The sequence below is a fragment of the Crocodylus siamensis genome, chromosome 3 (assembly GCF_052110815.1).
Source record: "Crocodylus siamensis isolate JL-2025a chromosome 3, ASM5211081v1, whole genome shotgun sequence".
Taxonomy (NCBI): Eukaryota; Metazoa; Chordata; order Crocodylia; family Crocodylidae; genus Crocodylus; species Crocodylus siamensis.
Genome location: NC_143397.1, coordinates 779,889 through 800,554, shown reverse-complemented (window position 1 = coordinate 800,554; position 20,666 = coordinate 779,889). Strand labels below are relative to the sequence as shown.

Genomic DNA, 20,666 nt, shown 5'->3' with positions numbered 1-20,666 from the left:
GATCTCCACAGACTGGAAAGCCGGACAGGATGCAGGTCAGTGCGGACAAGTGCATGGCGCTGTCCTCAGGAGGAAGGATCACGGACACAGGCACAGGGTGGGTGAGACACGGCTGGGGGCAGCGCTATGGAGAAGGACCTGGGTGTCCAGGGAGGTGCCAGACCCAAGAGGAGTCTGCGGTGTGCTGCAGCTGCGTGAAGAAGCCCGCGTGGGTCTGGGCTGTGGGACGGGCAGGATGAAGGTGCCGGAGGTGGAGGTGGCTGGGCTGGGCAAGGGCGGCCAGGCTGGGGCAGGGCTGGAGAGCAGGCGATGCTGCGTGCCGGGAGCAGGGAGGGAAGCGCGCCAGGTGCGGCCGTGCTGGAGTGGGGGGAGCTGCAAGGCAAGGGGCAGCGTGAGCTGGGGCTGCTGAGAGGCAGAGCGCAGCCCCTCTCCCCCGGCCACGCTCCTGCGCTGGGGCACAGGGCTCCCGCTGCCCCGGGAGGAGAAGGGCACACGCGTCCCTGGGCGCGAGGGTGCCCAGCACGGAGACGCGCTCTCCTACTCACAAAGCCTCCTGTCTTCATGACCTGGGGACAGTCTCTGCGGCTCACCGGGGGCAGCTGGCCGGCTTCTCACAGATCCAGCGGTGTTTCCCATTCAACAGGCCTGCTCTCTCTATGTTTCCCTCTTTAATTACTCCATAATAACCAAAACCTGGAATTTTCTGATCTCTGCAAAGACAGACAGAGGCCGTGTCAGGGCCTCGAGACCATCCCAGCCCCTGCAAGGCCACACCTGTCCAGCTGCAGCCAGGGCCCAGGCCTGATTCTGGCCAGTCTGACCCCTTCAGCACCCGCCTGGGCCACAGCCCCCAGCCCCAGCCCACAAGCCCTGCTGACAGCTCCTTGTTCCTGGCCAGGTGCAGCGGGGCTGCAGAGCCAAGCCCGGGCCGTGCAGGCAGCTCCTTGCACAGGCACAGCCTGGGATCCAGGCTCCCCTACACGCGCTGTGCGGATCCTGTCCTCCCACCCAGCGCAGCCCCCACCCTGGCCCCCAGCCCCAGGGCACATCCTTGTGCAGGGGCCACAACCAGAGCTGAATGGGGCTGCCAGGCTGAGGAACCGGAGCGCAGCTCACTTTGGGTGCTGAGTCCCGTCGATCCAAGACCACTGGTCCCAGGTGCCCTCCTCATGCTGGAGCCCAATCCAGTACACAGTGTCCATGTTGGCAAGGAAGCTCTGGGGAGAGAGCAATGGCTTGGAAAGAGCCCCAGGCCTGGCCTAGAGCCAGAGGACAGGGGGCAACTGGAGCCCTGGGACCACCCCATGGATGGGCAGCAGGAGGGGAGCAGCGGGGGCAGGGACATGTGTGGCACTAGCCCCCCCCAACTCCCACACCTGCCCCCCAGGAGTCTGCACCCATTGAGGGCATCCACACTGGGTCCAGCTGCTCCCCAGCCCCAGCCCCTCATGGGGCCAATGTATCTGGGGGCTGGAGGCACCACCCCCTGCACACTTTGGCTCTTCCCAGCCCCAGGAAAATGCCTCTGAAGAAGCTGCCGACCCCATTCTGCCCTGCTTTGCCCCCAGCATCTCACTCCCTCACAAGATTTTTGATCCACACCTCCACCAGGCAGCTGCTTTCCTGCTGCACCCCCACACTGCATGCCCCATACCGGCATCTTTGTCTGGTCCCGGTCCTGGTCATGTAGGATGAGGAGCTTGGAGAATATCTGTTCACACGCCTTTTTACTTCCCTTCCAGGTCTTCTGGTCCTTGGAGAAAAACAGGCACTTCCCACGGTGCAGCACCCAGGTCTCCGGGCAGCAGCCTGGGCACGGGCAGCCGCTCACACCCGCACCGCTGTCAGGGGCAGTGCCAGGGTGCTTCTGGGAGTGCTACCTGGATGTGGGCCCTTCCAGGAGCCACTGGCTCTACCCATAGCTCAGCCCTGGGGCAGATGCACTGGGTACCAGGCAGTGCCCAGGCCAAGGGGCAGTGTACCAGAGAGCCAGAAGGATGCCATTACTTGAGGAGAAACGAGTAGCAGGCAGAGCTGTCTACAAGGAAAGCAGCCACCCAGGGGAAGTGGCAGAAGCGAGAAAATCTAGCACAGAGCTGGTGACTGTGATAATCCAGCAAGGAAAGGAAGAACCTGCTTGGGAAGCACGGGCCCTGCTGCAGCAGCACGGCCAGCAACCGTCAGCTGCACGGGGGGCTAGGCAGGAAGCATGCTCACAAAACTCCTGTGGTAGCTCAGGGAGCCAGGTGCCCAAGAAGGGCTGAGACAAACCAGGAGTCCAGAGGCCTGAGAAGAGCAAGACAGCAGCCAGAGGCCCAGTGCCCAGGAACAGTGGAAGCAGACACAAGGGACCCAGCGAGAGCCAAAACAAGTGCCCAAGAGGGGCTGAGACAGGGCCTGGGGCCCAAGAGGGGCTCAGTCATAGTCGGATAGGGTGGGAATAGGGCCGAAGCCCGGAAGCTGGGTCCAACACAGTGAATCTGGGCTCAGCAAGAGAAAAGGGGTGGAGGCCAAGCGGACCAAGGTCCCATGAAGGGAAACTAGTTGGACAGGCAACATTTGTGGTGCATGGGCATGGTGTAAGGGGCAGTTAGAGCCCCATAGTTCACCCTTAAGGCTTGCAGGTGCCCTGGGGCATGCACGGGCTGAGAGTGCCCACTCAGCTTAAGGGCAGGCAGGATGGAGACCAGCAGTGTCCAGGAGGGGCTGGCTGGCTATTAGACAGACTGAGGCTGGCACTAGGACCCTTGCGCAGCTTCCCTTTCCATCCAATAAGAACATCAAGGTGTGGAGGGTGAGAAGGAGGGAAAGGTACCCTAGAGGCAGAGTGGGGCATGGGTTATGGGGACATGGGGTATCACAACCATCCGTGGGGCACATCTGGGTTACAGGCAGCAGGGGAGGGGGAGGATGGGAGGTCTGGGGTTGCCAGGCCAGGACACGAGCATGCTCTCTCCTCCCAGGGTGATATTCCCACCCTCTCCTAATGGGGCCTAGGCCCAGATCTGTCTGGGGGCTGTCCCACCCAAGCTGACAGCCCTGGGGGTGCCATGATCCCCATCCTGCCCTCCCCAGGGCTACCTGTGACTTGGCAGGACCTTGCAGTCTTGTTCAGCTGCTGTTGCAGGTCCCAGGCCAGCTCCTGTGCCCGCTCCAGGTCCGCCATGGTCTTCTGCAGCACCAACCTGGTCTCCTCCAGCTCCATCTGTCTGCGGTTTCCCTCCTCCTTCTCCCGCACCAGCCTTGCTTGGATCTGTGCCAGTCTCTCCTGGGCCTGCAGCAGCGCCGCACCCGCCTGCCCCAGCCGCTGTTCCTGGGCCCCCGCCTGCTGCCACAGGCCATTGCAGTCAGCCCTGTGGGTGCAGGATGCCTGCTGCTGCCGCTGTCTCTCCTGCCAGTCTGTGGGGACAGGGCTGTCAGCACAGGGCCATGGCCTGGCACCCTGGGTTGGGGGATGCAGCCAAGACAGGGGCACAACCCCCCTGTTCATACCTCCATCCAACCACCCAGGGCTACTGGGACAGAGCAGTTGGTGGGAGCCTCCCAAGGCAGTGCCAGGGCACAGGCATGGCGGGCAGGAGATGGGCACGTGCCTGCAGCAGGCAGGGCACCTTGCACTGCCCCCTCTCATGGGTGCTGGCCCCGGTGCTGGGTTTCTCCAGATGGCCCCCCGGGTGCAAGTCACCCCTAGAGACATCTCCAGAGGCACTAAAGATCCTCCTTGCCTCGGGGACCCACCCCCTCCCTACCAGCTGCCCTGCCCCTGCAGGTAGTTCATGCCCCTGCCCCCAGGCCCAGGCACTTCCGTATCCCCCATGCTGCTGCCCCCCATGCCCACCCCCCATTGCCCCATGCGCTCTGCCAGGCCAACTCACAGCAGACCCCCAGGGTGATGGTGGTGGCCAGCAGGGTCAGGCAGGCTGCCAGCAGGCCCAGGGGCAGGGGCCGTGCGCTCCGCCGGGACTCTGCAAGAGATGCAGTGCTGTGGGACCATCTCCAGCACCCACAACACCCACAGTGTTGTGCCAGCATCCTGCTGCTGTGAGGGCAGGAAGGACATTGTGACCAGGGCCAGACTAACCCTTTAGTGGGCCCAAACAAACTCGTGGGCCCCAGGCCAGTTGGGATCCCCCTCCCCACCCCAGCACTGCGGGGAGCGGGGCTCAAAGCCACTGCTAGGAAGCAGCTGCCGCCCCAGCGACGCCAGCGAAGGGGAGGTGAAGGGAAGTGAAAGAAGACAGATCGGGACATTTGTGCCAGCACCGTGGAGGGAAGGACCGGGGGCCACACTTCTCAGGGCCTCAGGCATTGCGTATGCATTAATCCAGCCCTGGTTGTGACCATTCACTGGGCAGATCCCAGGTCAAGGCCATGGCCCCACTGCAGAGGAAGGCAAACACCCCCCCACCCCATGCAGTACCAATGTGACAAGGGGAAAATGTCTTTCTGCCCCCAGTGCGGTGTCAGCTTGACCCAGAGCACAAGGGCAAGACCTCTAGCCTAGACCATCCTGGGTTCACCCCAGCAGGAGCACTCGCACAGCCCAGTCCCCATCCCCAGCCCGAGATGTACCCAATTCCTAGCCACTGAGGAAGAACCCCCACCCCAACATCTGTAGCAACAGGAATTGGGGGAGGGCGTTCCTTCCCAGCCCCACGGGGCCACCAGCAAAGCCCTGGAGCCTGGGACAGCCATATATCCCCAGCTCTGCCCTGCAGCCTGGGCGCAGCAAGCAGAGTCCAGTGATCAGCCCTGCCCCTAAACAGTCAGAGCTGCCCATCTATGCCCTGCAATGAACTTCTCCAAGCACCGTGGATCTTCTCGCGTACCCCGGCCAGCTGTGAGCTCTGCTTCAGGCTCCTGCTGCCTTGCACTCACCTCTGCGCTGCTGGGCCCCGTGCCTGGCCGGCCCCTTGCCCGCTGTGCCCAGATGCAGGTTCTCGTAGGTGCTGTCAGACTCGGGCAGGGCTGCAGGGGGGTGCAGACACAGGCCGGTCAGGGTGTGGGGCGAGGGCGTGACCAGGTGAGGAAAGGGTGCTGACACCTACCTGCCCCCTGAACCTGGGGGGTCGCACTACGTCCCAGGGGTGCTTTGGAGAACTGCAGGTCGGCATATGTCACATTCTCACCCATCATGGCATCAGGGCACAGAGCAGTGCATCCCGGCACACAGGAAATGCTGCAGCATCAGCAAAAAGCAGAAGTAGCCTCTACCCCAGATGCATGTAGCCAAGCACGGCTCCAACCCTGCCATTGGCTCCGGCAGCCACAGCCCTGCCCTCCCTGGCAAGGCAGGGTGCCTGTCACAGGCCCGCTGAGCACGGTGAGTATATCAGTTTAGTTGCAGACTGACTGTGCACTGCAACTTTATTGATATACTTACTCACAGTGCCCAGCTGGCCTGTGACAAATGGCATCGTGAACAGGATCGAGGATGGAGAGTTTGGAGGGGAAGAATGGTGTAGAGGGGTCAGAGGGGTGGGCCTCACTGATTGCTTTAACAGAAGAGGTTATGGGTATTAAGCATCCGGGGTGCGATAAAGAAAGACTGAAACCCGCCTGGAGTGACCCTGCCACAGTTCCCTGTCAGCGGGCTGCGTTCGCTGCCGTGCAGAAAGGCAAACCGAGAAGGGGATGCCTGTCTTGGCTGCTGGCAACCTGCCTAAGACCGAGAGCAGAGGAAGCCACTCAGCTCCATCAAACAATTCAATCCCTGGAGAGTTGAGCAGCCCAGCTTGAAAGTGAATTAAGAGAAGAGAAAGATTCTAGCTCTGTCGCGTGCGCAGCTGCAAGGACCGCCCAAGATCGACTAGAGATGCTAGAACCTCAAGAGGGAAAGATACTAGTCACACAGGCAATTGCCTCCCTTGAGCAGAAAGTGCAAGTGGCACGATCAGTTGAATCTTCCCTTGAAAAGCTTCGGCAGTGTCTTTATAATGAGAGTCCAAAAACTAAGCTGTGGGATGACCCAGAGAGTGAAAGTCTGTATAGTGAAATTGCAAAAACTAAGCCAGGAAATAATGAGTATGTCAGGTTTGCTGCATAAGCTCATGAAATCCCACTTCCTTACGCCCCAGCAGTCCAAGAGAATTTGGGAGGACCGTTAGCCCAAACCTCCCTTGTGGCGATGACCCGAGCGGGGCCACAAGGCGGAAATCCCGGGACGGAGACACGGTCCTTTACTCGCACAGAAATCAAAGAACTGCAAGAGCAACATAAAGCTAAACCAGGGGAGCCAATAATAGACTGGTTAGTTCAAATGTGTAGTGAAGGAGCTTCAGCAGTATCTGTAAGCCGCACCGAGGCAGCACAATTGGTCCTCCGCCCTGAAATCCAGTTGGGCCAGTGGGTCGGGCAGGACCAAAATATCACTCTGTTTGCTGCTGCAATGCAAGCGTTACGGCAACATGGAAGAGTTTAACACCCCCCCCCCACCCGCCACCCCACGCGCATGGCTTAATTTGGAGGAAGCCATTCGTTGTCTTTATCAGATGTCTTTGACAAAATTGTTCAAGCAGGAAACTGGAGGCATACTTTAGATGAAGAATTAATAACAGAGACCACGTGAAAGAAGTTTTGTCGCAGATCGCCTACTGAATACACTTCAGCTCTCCTGGCACCGCAACAAGAGTTAGTGACTCACCCCGTAAGAGATGCGATACGGAGGCTAGTACAGCTTCTGCCCATCTTGCAGAAGCTGGGGCTTCCCAAACCAGTAAAAACTGCCAAAGCCATGGCAGTAGCCCCCAAGAAAGATGACCCAGCCCGGACCCCCAAATCCAGGAGCAAATTGACAGACTGCCTACCACAGTCCTGCAGGGGTTATGGATCAAACACTGTGAGGGTGAAAAGGGAAAGAAGACAGAACCCCCGGCACCCCCCGGCCCCCCGCAGTAGGAGGCCCGGCCGACCCAGCCCCCCGAGCAAGGGGCCATCATGGGGGCAGTAGAGGATCGGGGACCAGTAACACAGAATAATATTAGCCCCTTAATCAAAGTGCCTACAAAGATTTGTTTAAATGGAAGGAAAAAGTCAATTGGCATGCTGCTACACACTGGTGCCCAGCTATGTGTTTTGAACTGTGCAGAATGGAGAGGGGCACGGGGGACGCCCGACCAGGTAGTAGGAGTTGGAGGTGCCGGACAACCAGGACATTTAGTCCGACCCACATTCACCTTGCCGAACGGCTCCGTAGTAACAGCAGCCGCCGTAACGCTCCGGGGAGGGCCGAACCTACTGGGACTAAATGCGTTGCAAGGGCAGCAGTGTATTCTTAAACAGGAAGCCTGGCAGTTTGGCTCTACCACAGTCCAGGAAATCAAGAAGGAGGATGTAATGACGGCGGTAGCCCAATGTTTTATGACCCCGCTTGCCCTTCCAGCCATGAAGGGGGTACACTGACCTCAATACCACACACCCACTGAGGCAACACAACCCATCCAGGACATCATCGATCGGCAGCTGGAGGACGAAACCATCATTTGGACTCATTCTGCATACGACAACCCAGTGTGGCCAGTATGTAAACCAAGTGGGGATTGGCGACTGACTATTGATTTTAGAGCTTTGAATGCCAGTACCAACCATTTGACAGCCACGGTCCCATCCATGCCTGCATTAACAGAAAACATTGGGTGTTATGGACCCCAGTGGATGGGATCCATGGACATTAAAGGCATGTTCTTTGCTGTTCCCATCCATGAAGATCACTGGCCTTTGTTTGCCTTCACATGGCTAGGACAGCAGTACACTTACACAGTCCTACCCCAGGGTTGGGTGCGCAGCCCCACCTTGGCCCATGGAGTGCTGGCTGCGGTAGTCCATGAAGTACAATTGAGCCACCCGAAGGTGCATGTCTGGCAGTATGTCGACGATGTCACGGTGGGGGGCCAGGACGGGGAATTAACCATTTGTGCTTTTCAGTCTGCCCCGTGATTGTGAGGGTGATTGGCAGAGTTGTCAATCACCCAGGCAGCTCAGGTGCCTGGTTGCCGGGGCAACCAGGTGGTCACATGGCCGGAAGAGGGCGGGGCCAGGCCTTTATAACCAGCTTAGGCCGGAGCTGGAAACACAGTTCCCTTCTGGCTGCCGCAGGAGCAGGAGCTCTGCGGCTGAGCTGAGCGGCCTGAGTTAGTGGTCGCAGCCTTACCACGCTAACCGGCTGCGATGATGCGGGAACAAGATCACCCGGACGGAAGGTAGGACTGAGAGCCCTGGCGGGGCTTGGAGTTATTGTTAGGCGTGTGGAGCCTCTGTTTATGTTGCAGCCAGAGGGCTTGAGTTTACGTTACAGTTTACTCCGGAGGACCGGGTGAGGCTGTAGGGGAGCGAGGAGGCCTCACGGGAGCTCCCCAACAGCTTGGGGGTTCCCAGTGCCCAGTAGGGGCACAGTTGCCAGCAGGGCACTATTGTCGGTGCCGCAGGGCACCATATTGCGCCAGGGAGGCGCGGTGTGCGGGGTTACAGACCCCAGCCCATAAGGGCGGTGTTGGCCCAGTTGGGCCAACGGACCCAGAGCGGGGTCAAGGGAACAGGCACGGCGGCGAGCGCCTGTGCCCCGGGCGTGAGGCGCGCAGTGTCAGCCCTAGAGAGGGCAAGGCCCAGAGCGGGGCAGAGACAGAGCGCAAGAGGCGCGGTGTCAGCCCTAGAGTGGGCAAGGCTCCAGAGTGGGGCAGCGGCAGGGCGCGAGGCGCGCGGTGTCAGCCCTAGAGAGGGCAAGCCCCGGCCCAAGGGCGCCGAGACTAGGGTGGCGATATCGCCCCAGACCCAAGGCGGAGCCGGCAATTAGCCAGGCGCCGGCGAGAACCTGACCCAAGGGGGCGCCGGTATTAGGCAGCTCTAAGGGAGCCGGACCCAGGGCACGGGGAACGGGCTAGAGAGTAGAGCCCGACCCGAAGGGGTGCTGGGGCGAGGAGCCCCGGGGCCCCGAGCGAAGGAGCGAGGGACCCGAGGGGCGAGGGACTACACAAACGTCCCCCAGAACAGCTGCGAGGCGTGGGGCGTGCTGAGGGGGAGGTTTGGAGGCACGCATAGCCCTTAAGGCGGGACGCACATAGATACCCCAGTCTGGAATAGGGACAGGAACACCAATACCGTCCACTAGGGAACTGGCAGCCCCCATAATATATATATGTCATCAAAGTCGTGGCGGGCGAGATTCTGAGGGTGCTACGTCACCCTAACGTGACGGTAGGGGGCGCTGAGGGGGCTCACGGCCGCCCCTAGCCGCCTTGCCCTCACACAGTCCCTAAAGGAGAAGGTGCAGGCATTTGGATTCATGCTGTCCAGCAAAAAGATCTGAGAAGTTGGGCCCCAGTGTGAATTCCTGGGAATCCAGTGGCAGCAAGGTGGACCCACCATACCGGCTAAGGAGCTGCAAAGCCTGGTAGATACCCCTGACCCCAGAAATGTAAAAGAGCTGCAAGTCCAGCTGGGTGCACTTAATTTCTGCCACCTGCATGTCTCTGAGTTTACTGTGTTGGCCTGGCCTTTGTAAAACTTGTGCAAAAAACAGGCACAGTGGAAATGGGGCCCTGAGCATCAACATGTGCGGGCCCTCAAGGAGGCAGTAACCATCCACGCCTCCCTAGCAGCACGACGCCCAGAAGGGGAGCTCTGATGCCATGTAAATGTGTTCAATGGGGGGCCCCGGTGGAGCTTATGGCAAAGAGATACACCTAAGGCAGAAGGAAAGCCCCTTGGGTTTTGGAGCTGAGGTTGGAAGGGGGCCGAAGCCCGATACACCCTGCTAGAACAAATGCTGTGTGCAGCAGCCGCGGCTCTGGAAACCACAGAGGCCCTGAGGGGGGAGTTACCCACTGTCATAACCACCCCGGTACCCGTCCTGGGAACGGCATTGTCTGACCAACACCTCCTGCCTGGAGGGAGGGCCCAAGAAACAACAGTGCAGAAATGGATCTATTATATTGTAAGTCAGGCACAGCGGGTAACCCCAAATGGATGTCCAGCACTAGTGGAAAAGGTCACAGAAAGCACAGTCAACACGTATCCAGGTGCAACCAAGATCCCTTTCTGCCTCCATGCTCTCAAAAAGGGAGTTTCCCATCTTACAAGTGTGCTGCTGGTTTCTACTGCCCACGTGCAGCACCCTACACTTGTCAGTATTGAAACGCATCCTGTTTATGTTAGCCCACCCCTGTAACCTATCCAGGTCTTGCTGCAGTCTTTCCCTCCCTAGTAGCGTGCCCACCTCACCCCAAATTTTGGTATCATCAGCGAATTTAAACAGGTTGCTTTTCACCCTGTTGTCCAAATCATTGATAAAGAGATTGAACAGCACGGGCCCAAGGACCGAGCCCTGGGGGACTCCGCTGCCCGCTTCTCCCCATGTTGAATATGACCCATCCACCACCACCCTCTGAGTATGACCCTTGAGCCAATCTGCAATCCATCTGACTCTGCAGGCATCAATGCCACAGTTGCCTAGTTTTTTAATGAGGATGAGGTGGGAGACAGTGTCAAAGGCCTTGCTGAAGTCCAGAAAGACTACATCCACAGCAACACCTGCATCCAAGGCTTTTGTGACAACACTCATGTTTCTCTCTGGAAAAGACAAGAGGAGACCTGGGAAATTATACACCTGTCGCCCTCACCTTGTACCCCAGGAAGTGACTGAGGCACTAGGGAAGGCCTGTTGCAAGCATGTGGAGGAGGAAAGGCTGTCCCATGCAGCCAGTGTGAGTTTACTATGCACAGATTATGCCCACAAGTGTGGTCTCCTGCTATGACAGAGTAACTTCAAGGATGAAAAAAGGACCTGCTGCAGGTGTCATATGTTTGCACTTCAGCAAGGCTTCGGACAAGGTCCTGCAAGACCTCCTCATAAAACCAACGGGAGCTGCATGGGCTGCACAAAGCTCTTATATGGTGGGCAGACAACTGGCTCTATCACTGCCACCAAAGGGGTTGGTAGTACTGAATGGGTCCACATCAGGATGGCAGAAGGCTTCGAGCAGAGCCCCACAGGGGTCTGTCTTGGGTCTGGGGCTGCTCATCGTGTCCATTGATGGCCTGGAGACCAGCACAGAAAGCTTCTGGAGCAAGTTACAGACAAGAAGATGCTGGGAAGGGCTGTGAACATGCCAGATGGCATGAGTGCAGTGCAGACGGATCTCAGCAAACTGAGAAGCCGGGCTGGACAGACAGGATGCAGGTCAGTGCGGACAAGTGCATGGCGCTGTCCTCGGGAGGAAGGATCACGGACACAGGCACAGGGTGGGCGAGACACGGCTGGGGGCAGCGCTACGGAGAAGGACCTGGGTGTCCAGGGAGGTGCCAGACCCAAGAGGAGTCTGCGGTGTGCTGCAGCTGCGTGAAGAAGCCCGCGTGGGTCTGGGCTGTGGGACGGGCAGGATGAAGGTGCCGGAGGTGGAGGTGGCTGGGCAGGAGCAAGGGCGGCCAGGCTGGGGCAGGGCTGGAGAGCAGGCGATGCTGCGTGCAGGGAGCAGGGAGGGAAGCGCGCCAGGTGCGGCCGTGCTGGAGTGGGGGAAGCTGCAAGGCAAGGGGCAGCGTGAGCTGGGGCTGCTGAGAGGCAGAGCGCAGCCCCTCTCCCCCGGCCACGCTCCTGCGCTGGGGCACAGGGCTCCCGCTGCCAGGGGAGGAGAAGGACATCTGAGGCCCCTGGGCACCAGGGTGTAGTGAGGGCGCCCAGTGTGGACACGCATTCCCGTACTCATGAAGCCTCCCATCTTCATACTCCAGGGTCAGTCTCTGCAGCTCTGCAGGGGTGACCGGCCGGCTGCTCAAAGATCCAGTGGAGTTCGTTGTTATGAAGTTAGTGCCCCTTTAATTGCTCTAAAAGGACCATGCAGCCAGGCCCCATTCTGGCCAGCCTGACCCCTGCAGCGCCCAGCCTGGGCAACAGCCCCCTCCCCAGCCCATGTAGCCGTCAGGCTGCTGGAGGGGCAGCCCCTTGCTCCCAGCCAGGCTGGGGCTGCCAGAGCCAAGCCCAGTCCATACAGGCAGCTCTGGGCACCAGCACGGCTGGGATTCAAACTTCACACATCCTCCCCTGCCCACACTGCACAGATCCTGTCCTCCCACCAAGCACAACCCTGCCCTGATCCCCCCCACCTGCATGAAATGCACAACAGGAGGTGAATGGGTTTCCTAGGCTGAGAAACTGGAGTGTGCGTGGATGTGGTTGTGTGCGCCTTGTTTGGTGCTATTTCAAGTGACAGGGCTCCTCTGGGGACCTTTTGCATATGTGAATAGGGAATAATTCCTGGAGGACACAGTATGTTGGCTCTGGCACATAAGCACAGTCATAGGTGGATCGAGGATTGAAAAGGTGGGGGGGCCGGGGGGTGCAGTGCATCACCACATCTAACACAACACAGATTTTTCTGTAGCTAAAAGGAAACAAGAAGCTTTACCAAAATGTCAAGGCCAGGGCTGTATTATTCAGAGTAAGACCGGGGCCAAAACAAATAGAACGTCCTTGGAATGAGTCAAAAACAGCCTTCAGGGCTGTGAAATAGGAGCCACAGGGCTAGGAGCAGCCAGCAGATAGCAGCACGGCAGGACAAAGGACAGCTAGACTGATTGGACATCCAGACCATTAGAAAGGAGAGAGGTTTGTTAGCACCGGCAGAGCGAAGAGAGATTAGCAGGAATCATGGAGATGACAAGGAGCCATGAAGTCAAGTGGGCTGGTGCATGGCGCTGGCACCCATCTGAGCATGAGGAACATGCATGTCACCGCAGTGAGGAAGTGTGTTACATGACACAAAGCTGGTATTTTATCTGGTCCCTGTTGTCTTCAGAATTGAGCAGAGGCTGCCGCTGAGATGGCTCCAGCCCACAGGAAAGGCCCTTTGAACCCAAACGTTCCTTTGTGCTCTGTCCCCATCACGGGACAATGAGAGATCAACCCCACCAAGCCCCTTCCTAGGCAGTGTCTGATGGGTCTGCATGAGCTCGGGTCAGCAGGGCCTCAGGACCTGCACCAAAGGGCTGGGCGGGGGGACCTTGGGGCCTTGGCAATGACAATGATGGAGTTGTGGCACATGGGTGGGGCCCAGAGGACAGGAGAAGGGCAAGATAAGGTTCCTCTCCGGAAAAGACAAGAGGGCACATAGGGAATTATAGGCCTGCTGCCATCACCTCAATTCCCAGAAAGTTACAGGGGGAGATGCTAATTGAAGGCCATTTGCAAGCATGTGGAGGAGGAAAGGCTGGTCCACAGCCAGTGTGGGTTTACTATCAACAAACCGTGTCCAACAAGACTGAACTCCTGCTACTACAAAGTAACAGCCAGATCCGTCCGTGCTGCACTGCTGTGGGCATTGGGCGTCTGCATGTCAGCAAGGGTTTGGACAAGGTCCCACACGACCTCCTCATAAAACAGCTGGAGATGCATGGGCTGCACAAAGCTACTACATAGTAGACAGACAGCTGGGTCCATCCGGGCAGCAACGGGGTCAGTAATTCAGACTGGGTCCATGTCAGGACAGCCGGTGGCTTCAAGTGGAGCCCTGCAGGGGTCTGTCCTGGGCTTGGGGCTGCTCAACGTGTCCATTCATGGTCTGGACACTGGCACAGAAAACTTCTAAGGAAGTTACGGATGACATGACCCTGAGAAGGGCCGTGAACACGCTGGAGGGTGCGTGTGCAGAGCAGCACAGATGGATCTCGACTAACTGAGAAGCCAAGCTGGAAGCGACAGGATGCAGGTCAGTGCAGACAAGTGCACGGCGCTGTCTTCAGGTGGAAGGATAATGGACACAGGCACAGAGTGGGCGAGACATGACCGGGGCAGTGTTATGGAGAAGGACCTGGGCGTCTCAGGAGGTCCCAGACCCAAGAGGAGTCTGCGGTGTGCTGCAGCTGCGTGAAGAAGCCCGCGTGGGTCTGGGCTGTGGGACGGGCAGGATGAAGGTGCTGGAGGTGGAGGTGGAGGTGGCTGGGCAAGGGCGGCCAGGCTGGGGCAGGGCTGGAGAGCAGGCGATGCTGCGTGCTGGGAGCAGGGAGGGAAGTGTCCGGTACGGCCGTGCTGGAGTGGGGGGAGCTGGAAGGCAAGGGGCAGGGTGAGCTGGGGCTGCTGAGAGGCGGAGCGCAGCCCCTCTCCCCCCGCCAGGCTCATGCATAGGGGTGCAGCGCTCCCGCTGCCAGGGGAGGAGAGGGGCACATGAGGGTGACAGGTTGCAGCGGGGGCATCCAGCATAGGCACACGATCTTGTACTTACGGAGCCTCCTGTCTTCAGACCCCAGGGTTGCTCTCTGTGGCTCCCCGTGGACGGCTAGCCTTCTTCTCACAGATCCAGGGGAGTTTATTCCCCTTCCGATCTTGTTCCTTTATGATGCCCCCTTTAATTGCTCCGTAAGAACCATAAGATACAAGTTTCCAAGCACTGTAAAGACAGAGGCCATGTGAGGGCCCCCAGACCATCCCAGCCCCCCAAGGCCCCGCCGCTCTGGCTGCAGCCAGTCCCCAGCCCCATTCCGACCGCTGCAGCCCCCTCCCTGGGCCACAGCCCCCGCCCCAGCCCATGCAGCAGGCAGGCAGCCTCTCGCTCCTAGCCGGGCTGCAGCGGGGCTGCCAGAGCCGAGCCCAGTCCGTACAGGCAGCTCCTGGCACAGGCGCAGCCTGGGATCAAAACTCCCCACATCCCCCCTTGCCCGCACTGCACGGATCCTGTCCTCCCACCGCGCACACCCCCCACCACCACACGACAGCCATGACGAGACGAACGGGGCTCCCAGGATGACGAACCAGAGTGCAACTCACTCTGAGTATTCAGTCCCATCAATCCAAGTCCACCGGTGCCTCTTTTTCCAGTCTCTCCAGAGCCCAATCCAGTATAAGGCATCCGTGGTGGTGAGGAAGCTCTGGGGGAGGGAGCGACTGCTCAGAAACAGCCCCAGGCCTGGCCTAGAGCCAGAGGACAGGGGGCAGCTGCGGCCATGGGACCTCCCCGTGGATGGGCAGCAGGAGGGGGATAGGGGAGGCAGGGTCATCTGTGGCACCAGCCCCCCCCAGCTCCTGCACCTGCCTCCTGGCAGCTGCAGACATAAAGGGCAACCGCATCTGCTTCCTGGCCCCAGTCCCTGGCAGGACCCCAGAGCAACCAACACCAGGGAAATGCCCACCCTGCCCTGCCCGGCCATCTCACTCCCAGACCGGATTTCCAATCCCCACCTCCCGCTGCTGCCCCATACCGGCATCTTCATCTGGTCCCAGTTATGGAGGATGAGGAGCTGGGAGGATTCCTGTTCACATGCCTCTTTGCTTTGGTCCCAGGTCTTTTTCTCCTTGGAGAGGAAGAGGCACTTCCCGCGGTGCAGCACCCAGGTCTCCGGGCAGCAGTCTGGGCACAGGCAGCCGCTCGCACCCGCACCGCTGTCAGGGCCCGTGCCAGCCCCAAAGGTTGCTGCTGCGGGAGCTACCCAGCCCCAGGGACGTGGCTCTCCCAGGAGCCACTGGCTCTGTCCACAGCCCAGCACTGGGGCAGCCGCGGTGGGAGCCAGGCAGTGCCCGGGCCGTGGGATAGCAGTGGAGGCGGGGTGGAAGATCTGGGGGGGCCGGGCCAGGACACCGGTGATGTCCCCACCATCTCCCCACGGGGCCTGAGCCCAGCACTGCCTGCAGGGAAGGGCTGTCCTGATGAACTGCCAGCCCTGGGGGTACCCCACTCCCTGCCCTGCCCCACCCTGGGGTACCTGTGACCTGGCAGGGCCGTGCACTGGCCAGGGCGCTCTCAGTCTTGTTCAGCTGCTGCTGCAGGTCCCAGGCCTGTTCCTGCATCTGGCCCAGCTGCCCCCTCGTCTCCTGCAGCTCCGTGTCCCGGTGGTGCAGCTCCTTACGGCTGCGGTTCCCCTCCTGCCAGGCCTGTGCCAGCTCCGCTCGGGTCCGTGCCATCTCCTCCTGGGCCCGCGCCAGCGCCGCACCCGCCTGCCCCAGCCGCTGCTCCTGCGTGCCCACCTGCTGCCACAGGCCGTCGCGCTCGGCCGCGTGGGCACGGGACGCCTGCTGCAGGCGCTGCCTCTCCTGCCAGTCTGCGGGCAGGGGCTGTCAGTGCCGGGGGCAGGGCCAGGCACCTCCAGCCGGCACTGCGGCTGCAGCGGGGCAGGACCCCTGTGCTCACACCTCCCCGCAAACCACCCCCAGCCATGGGAACAGTGGAGGCCTCCCCTGGCGGAACCAGGGCACGGACACAGCCCGGCAGGAGCGTGCGTGTGCCGCCAGGCCGGGGCCCCTCTGCACTGCCTCCCCCACGAGGGCTGGCCCTAGTGCTGGGTCTCCCCAGACGACCCCATGGTGCAGGTTACCCCAGTCAGTATGGCTCCTCCTTGGCTCAGCGACCCACCTCCTCCCCCCAAGTGCCCTGCCCCCAGGCCAAGCCGCCCACTCCCTGCCAGCACAGCAAGCCCCTACTCACAGCAGACCCCCAGGGCGATGGCGGTGACCAGCAGGGCCAGGCAGGCTGCCAGCAGGCCAGGGAGCAGGGGCCGCGTGCTCCACCGGGGCGCTGCAAGAGATGAGGCACCGTGGGACTGGCCCCGACACCTGCAGCCAATGCAGCACTGCCAGCATCCTGCCTCTGCCAGGGCAGGAAGGACACTGTGACCGTGCACTGGCGAGACCCCGGCCACAGGCCACGGCCCTGCTGCAGAGGAAGGCAAACCCCCCCAGTCCAGACCAGTCTGACCAGGGGAGAAATTCTTTTCTGCTCCCAATATAGCATCAGTCTAACCCTAAGCAAAGGGGCAAGACCCTCCAGTTAGGACCCTGCGGGGTTGGTCCCAGCAGAAGCATTGGCACAGTCCCATCCCCGTCTCAAGTCTGGGCTGCAGCCAACATCCGGCTGCTAATGAAGGGACCCCTGCCCCGGCATCTGTAGAAGAGGAGGGGGGAAATTCCTTCCCAGCCCCATGTGGTCACCAGCCAAGCCCCACGCCTGGGCCAAGGCCTGCAGCCTGGGCACAGCAAGCACAACCCACAGCCCTCTGCCCGTGCAGCCAGAGCTGCACATCTGTGCTCCCCCCATGAACTTCTCCCAGCACCGTGGATCTTCTTGCACACCTGAGCCAGCTGCAAGCTCTGCTCTAGGCTCCTGCTGCCTCGCACTCACCTCTCCACTGCTGGGCCCCGTGCCCGGCCGGCCCCTTGCCCACTGCATCCAGATGCAGGTTCTCGTAGCTCCCATCAGCCTCGCCTGGGGCCGGGGGGGCTGCAGACACAGGTGCTGGTCAGGGTGTTGGTCCTGCCAGGACCAGGTCTGGGCAGGAGGGGTGCTGGCTCCTACCTGTCCCCTGCGCCCAGGGGTTCACACTCCTTCCCGGGGGGGCCTTGGAGAACCGCAGGTCAGCATACGTCACGCTCTCGCCCATCCCAGCCGTGGGGCACAGAGCAGGTGCTGAGCTGCCGGGGTGGCGTGGGTATGGTGTGGTGTGCGGTGTGGTGCGTCCTGGCACGAGGGAAGTGTGCGAGCATCAGCCAGAAGCAGAAGTGGTCTCAACAGCAGGTGGGGGTGGCCAAGCATTGACACAGCGCTGCCATTGGCTCTGGTTGCCAGCCCTCCCCACCATGCAGACAGGGCTGGGCGGGCGGGGCGGGGCAGGGACTGGGGGGGTCCAGCTGACCAGGGATTAATGGCCCAGCCTGGTGCTGGAGCCAGGCTCATCTTGCACTGTGTCCAGCCCCAGCCCCCTTCACCATCTTTGGGCACCAGGGGCCTCTCGGGTGCCCACACCAGCATCCAGTTGACTCCCTGCAACAGGGAACCCTCGCCCTGTCACCAGAAAGCAGGTCCGCCCCTTTAAGGCCAGAACTTTCTGGGCACGGACTGCGGGTAAGGCAGGGGTTCAGCGCTGAGCCTGGCCACCTCCCGCTGACCGGAAGGGGCGGGGCTACAAGAGCCCCCGGCAGAGCGGCAGCAAGGGAGACAGCAGCGGGAGGGGCAGGGGCAGGGGCAGGGGAAGGGGCAGGGGCGCCTCTGGGAGCTCCGCAGAGAAGCCTGGTGAGTGGTCCAAAGACAGGAACTACAGAAGCTGTGGCAAGACGGCAGCCGCACCACGGCAAGGACTGTAGCCCATGGTAGGGAGCTGAAGCACAAACCCTGCGAATATAAGCTGACCTGCTGCTTTGCTTGGTCATATGGGTTGGTGGCAGTTATCATTTTTTTCCTTTTTGATTATTGAATGAGACCGGTGGTTTGAGTGAGGCTACTAGGGGATGGAGGAGGCCTCATAGGGGACCCATAGCAGTGTGGGGACCTCGGCACCAGAGAGGGTGCAGCATTTGGGGGTGCACCAACCTCAGCGCTAGAGAAGGCGCAGCATTTTGCAGGGCTGTGGAAAGCCCAGGCACCAGTGAGGCACCGAGTGAAACAGGACTTTGGGGTGACACTGGCACCTGAAGGCACGATCTTGAAAGGCCGGGGATGCCTGGTGCACCTGGGGTGCGATTTTTGTTTTGTTTTTTTTAGACGGGGGGTGAGTTCAGGGCTGTCCCCTGGCCTTGAGCCTGCGGCCCACCCTAGCTGTTGGGCCAGTGGCCTTGCCTTGGGGCCAGGGGTAGCCAGGCTTCAGATCGGAGCTCCAAACACTGGAAAAGGCTAGAGCCTTGGAGTCAAACCCTGTTTGGTGGGTTTTAGACAGGGAGGCCAAGCTAGAGAAAGACGGGGTCGGGCCTGTATAGGTGAAAGGCCCCAACATACAAAATACAGTAAGCAGTCTCCCACTTGCAAGACCATCAACAATAATTTCCATCAAGACGTGGCAGGTGAGTAGAGGGCGGGACATAAGAACTCCAAAGAAGACTCCAAGGGCGCCCCACGTAAGGCATGGATTAAGAGAGAAGATGGCACTGGGGGGGCGGCCTGTTACACTCCCCCATCCAAAAAAGGGACTGGACTCATGCTTGGAGGAAAGAAGCATTGGTCGCTAGTGAGCAGGGAGTGAGGGCACGGCCTCTGCATCAGACCTGCCTGGACCTTCAGTGCTGGAAGCTGCAGGGGAGAGAGGAACGGGGATCAACCCTGGTCAGACCCGATCACTCCCCTTCACCTCCACTCTCTACTGTTGTGTGACACTGGAGACAGGGTAGGTCTGAGCCAGCCCAGGGCAGCTCTTCTGTTCTTGTGGGGCAAATGGCACAGCATCATTGACAGAGACTGCACCATGTGCAATGGGCAATGCACAGACATCATGTTCCTGCACCACACCTTCACAATGCCAAGTCAGGGGCCTTGCTAAGGACCTTTCCACCATCTTGGAGCCTCCTCACAGCATTCCCAGTACCGGCTCTGGGCAAGGGGACCCCATGGCCCCTGGGTGCTGAGCCCCAGCCCTCAGGGTATGACCCCCTGCGCTATGTCTAGGGTCACCAGGAACCACAGGTCCCTGCATCCATTTTGGCTCTGATGGGGCTTTGCCTTTCCTGGCTATGGGGTCCTCGGAGATGGGGGCACTGTGTCACCCTCACCCAGGCCACAGGGCACAGGTGTAGTGGGAAACACCCCGTGTGCCACACGGCTTGCACTTGATCTGGTTTCTGTTGTTTCAGGACTGAGCTGAGGCTGCAACTGCTGTGGCTCTAGCCCATAGGAAGGGCCCTTTGGGCCCAAAAGCTTGTCTGGCTTCTTTCCCAGCTACAGACTTGGTCCACAATGAGAGATCACCCCACCAAGCCCTTTCCTAAACAGCGTCTGATGGGTCTGTGTGAACTCAGGTCAGCGGGGCCTTAGGTACTGCACCGGAGGGCACTGAAGGGCTGGGCAGAGGGGACCTCGGGGCTCTTGGCAATGACACTGACCCAGTCATGGGACACAGGTGGGGTCCAGAGATGGGAGAAGAGTAATGTGGGGCCTCTCTCTGGAAAAGACAAGGGGGGACCTCAGGAATTAGAGACCCATCACCCTCACCTCAATCCCCAAGAAGTTACTGGAGCAGATGCTAAGGAAGGCCATTTGCAAGCATGCGGAGGAGGAAAGACTAGCCCTGAGCAGCAGTGTCCAACAAGCTTGATCTCCTGCTATGAGAGAGTAACTGTGCAGGGGGACGAAGGCCCTGCTTTGGATGTCACATGTCTGCATTTCAGCACAGCTTTGGACACAGTCCCTGTGATGGGGCTAAGCCAGCGTTTCTCAGTTTTTTCAGTCTGCTGGCACACCGGCCGAATGCTGAGCGGGGAGTGGGGTGGTGGCGAGTGGCTGAACACAGAGAGGGGGTATCAGTGCAGGGCCAGCCAGGGCACAGCAGTGGTGGTGTGGGCTATAGCATGCCCCATCGGGAGCCATGCCCCAAGATTCCTGGGCACACTTGGACATGTCCAACAGCACACCGGGATGCCACAGAACACCAGTTGGGAAACACTGTGCTCAGCACACACCAGTCACTTTAAGAGGGAAGATGCTGCATGCAAACCAGACGGCAGGTATGGAGTGCATGCTAATTAGACAGTCACGTGACCAGGAGGGCCAATATAAGCCTGAGCCAGAGGTGGTCCTGCACAATGTTCCCTCTAAGGAGCCTCGGTCCGTGACCGCGCCGCCTCGGTCCGGCATGGGACACTTACCGAAGGGGGCTGGGGGCCGGAGGCTGGGGCCAGGGGCCAGAGACTGGAACTGGGGGCTGGGGTCAGATGCTGGGGGCCAGAGACCAGAGGCCAGCCCTGGAAGCCAGGGGCCAGGGACTGGAGGCAG

General features: G+C 60.2%; 1 protein-coding gene across 1 annotated transcript; it reads right to left on the bottom strand.

The window, feature by feature from the left end:
- Positions 1-234: 234 nt before the first annotated feature.
- LOC149867870 (uncharacterized) lies at positions 235-17,426 on the bottom strand. The gene is given in 14 exon segments (XM_090037184.1): positions 235-372; positions 546-710; positions 1,117-1,217; positions 1,655-1,809; positions 3,082-3,399; positions 3,876-3,965; positions 4,879-4,968; positions 5,049-5,182; positions 14,750-14,850; positions 15,181-15,359; positions 15,361-16,017; positions 16,401-16,688; positions 17,094-17,192; positions 17,268-17,426. Coding segments are annotated over 13 exon segments (2,421 nt in total). The 5' UTR covers positions 17,353-17,426; the 3' UTR covers positions 235-372; positions 546-586.
- Positions 17,427-20,666: the final 3,240 nt, after the last annotated feature.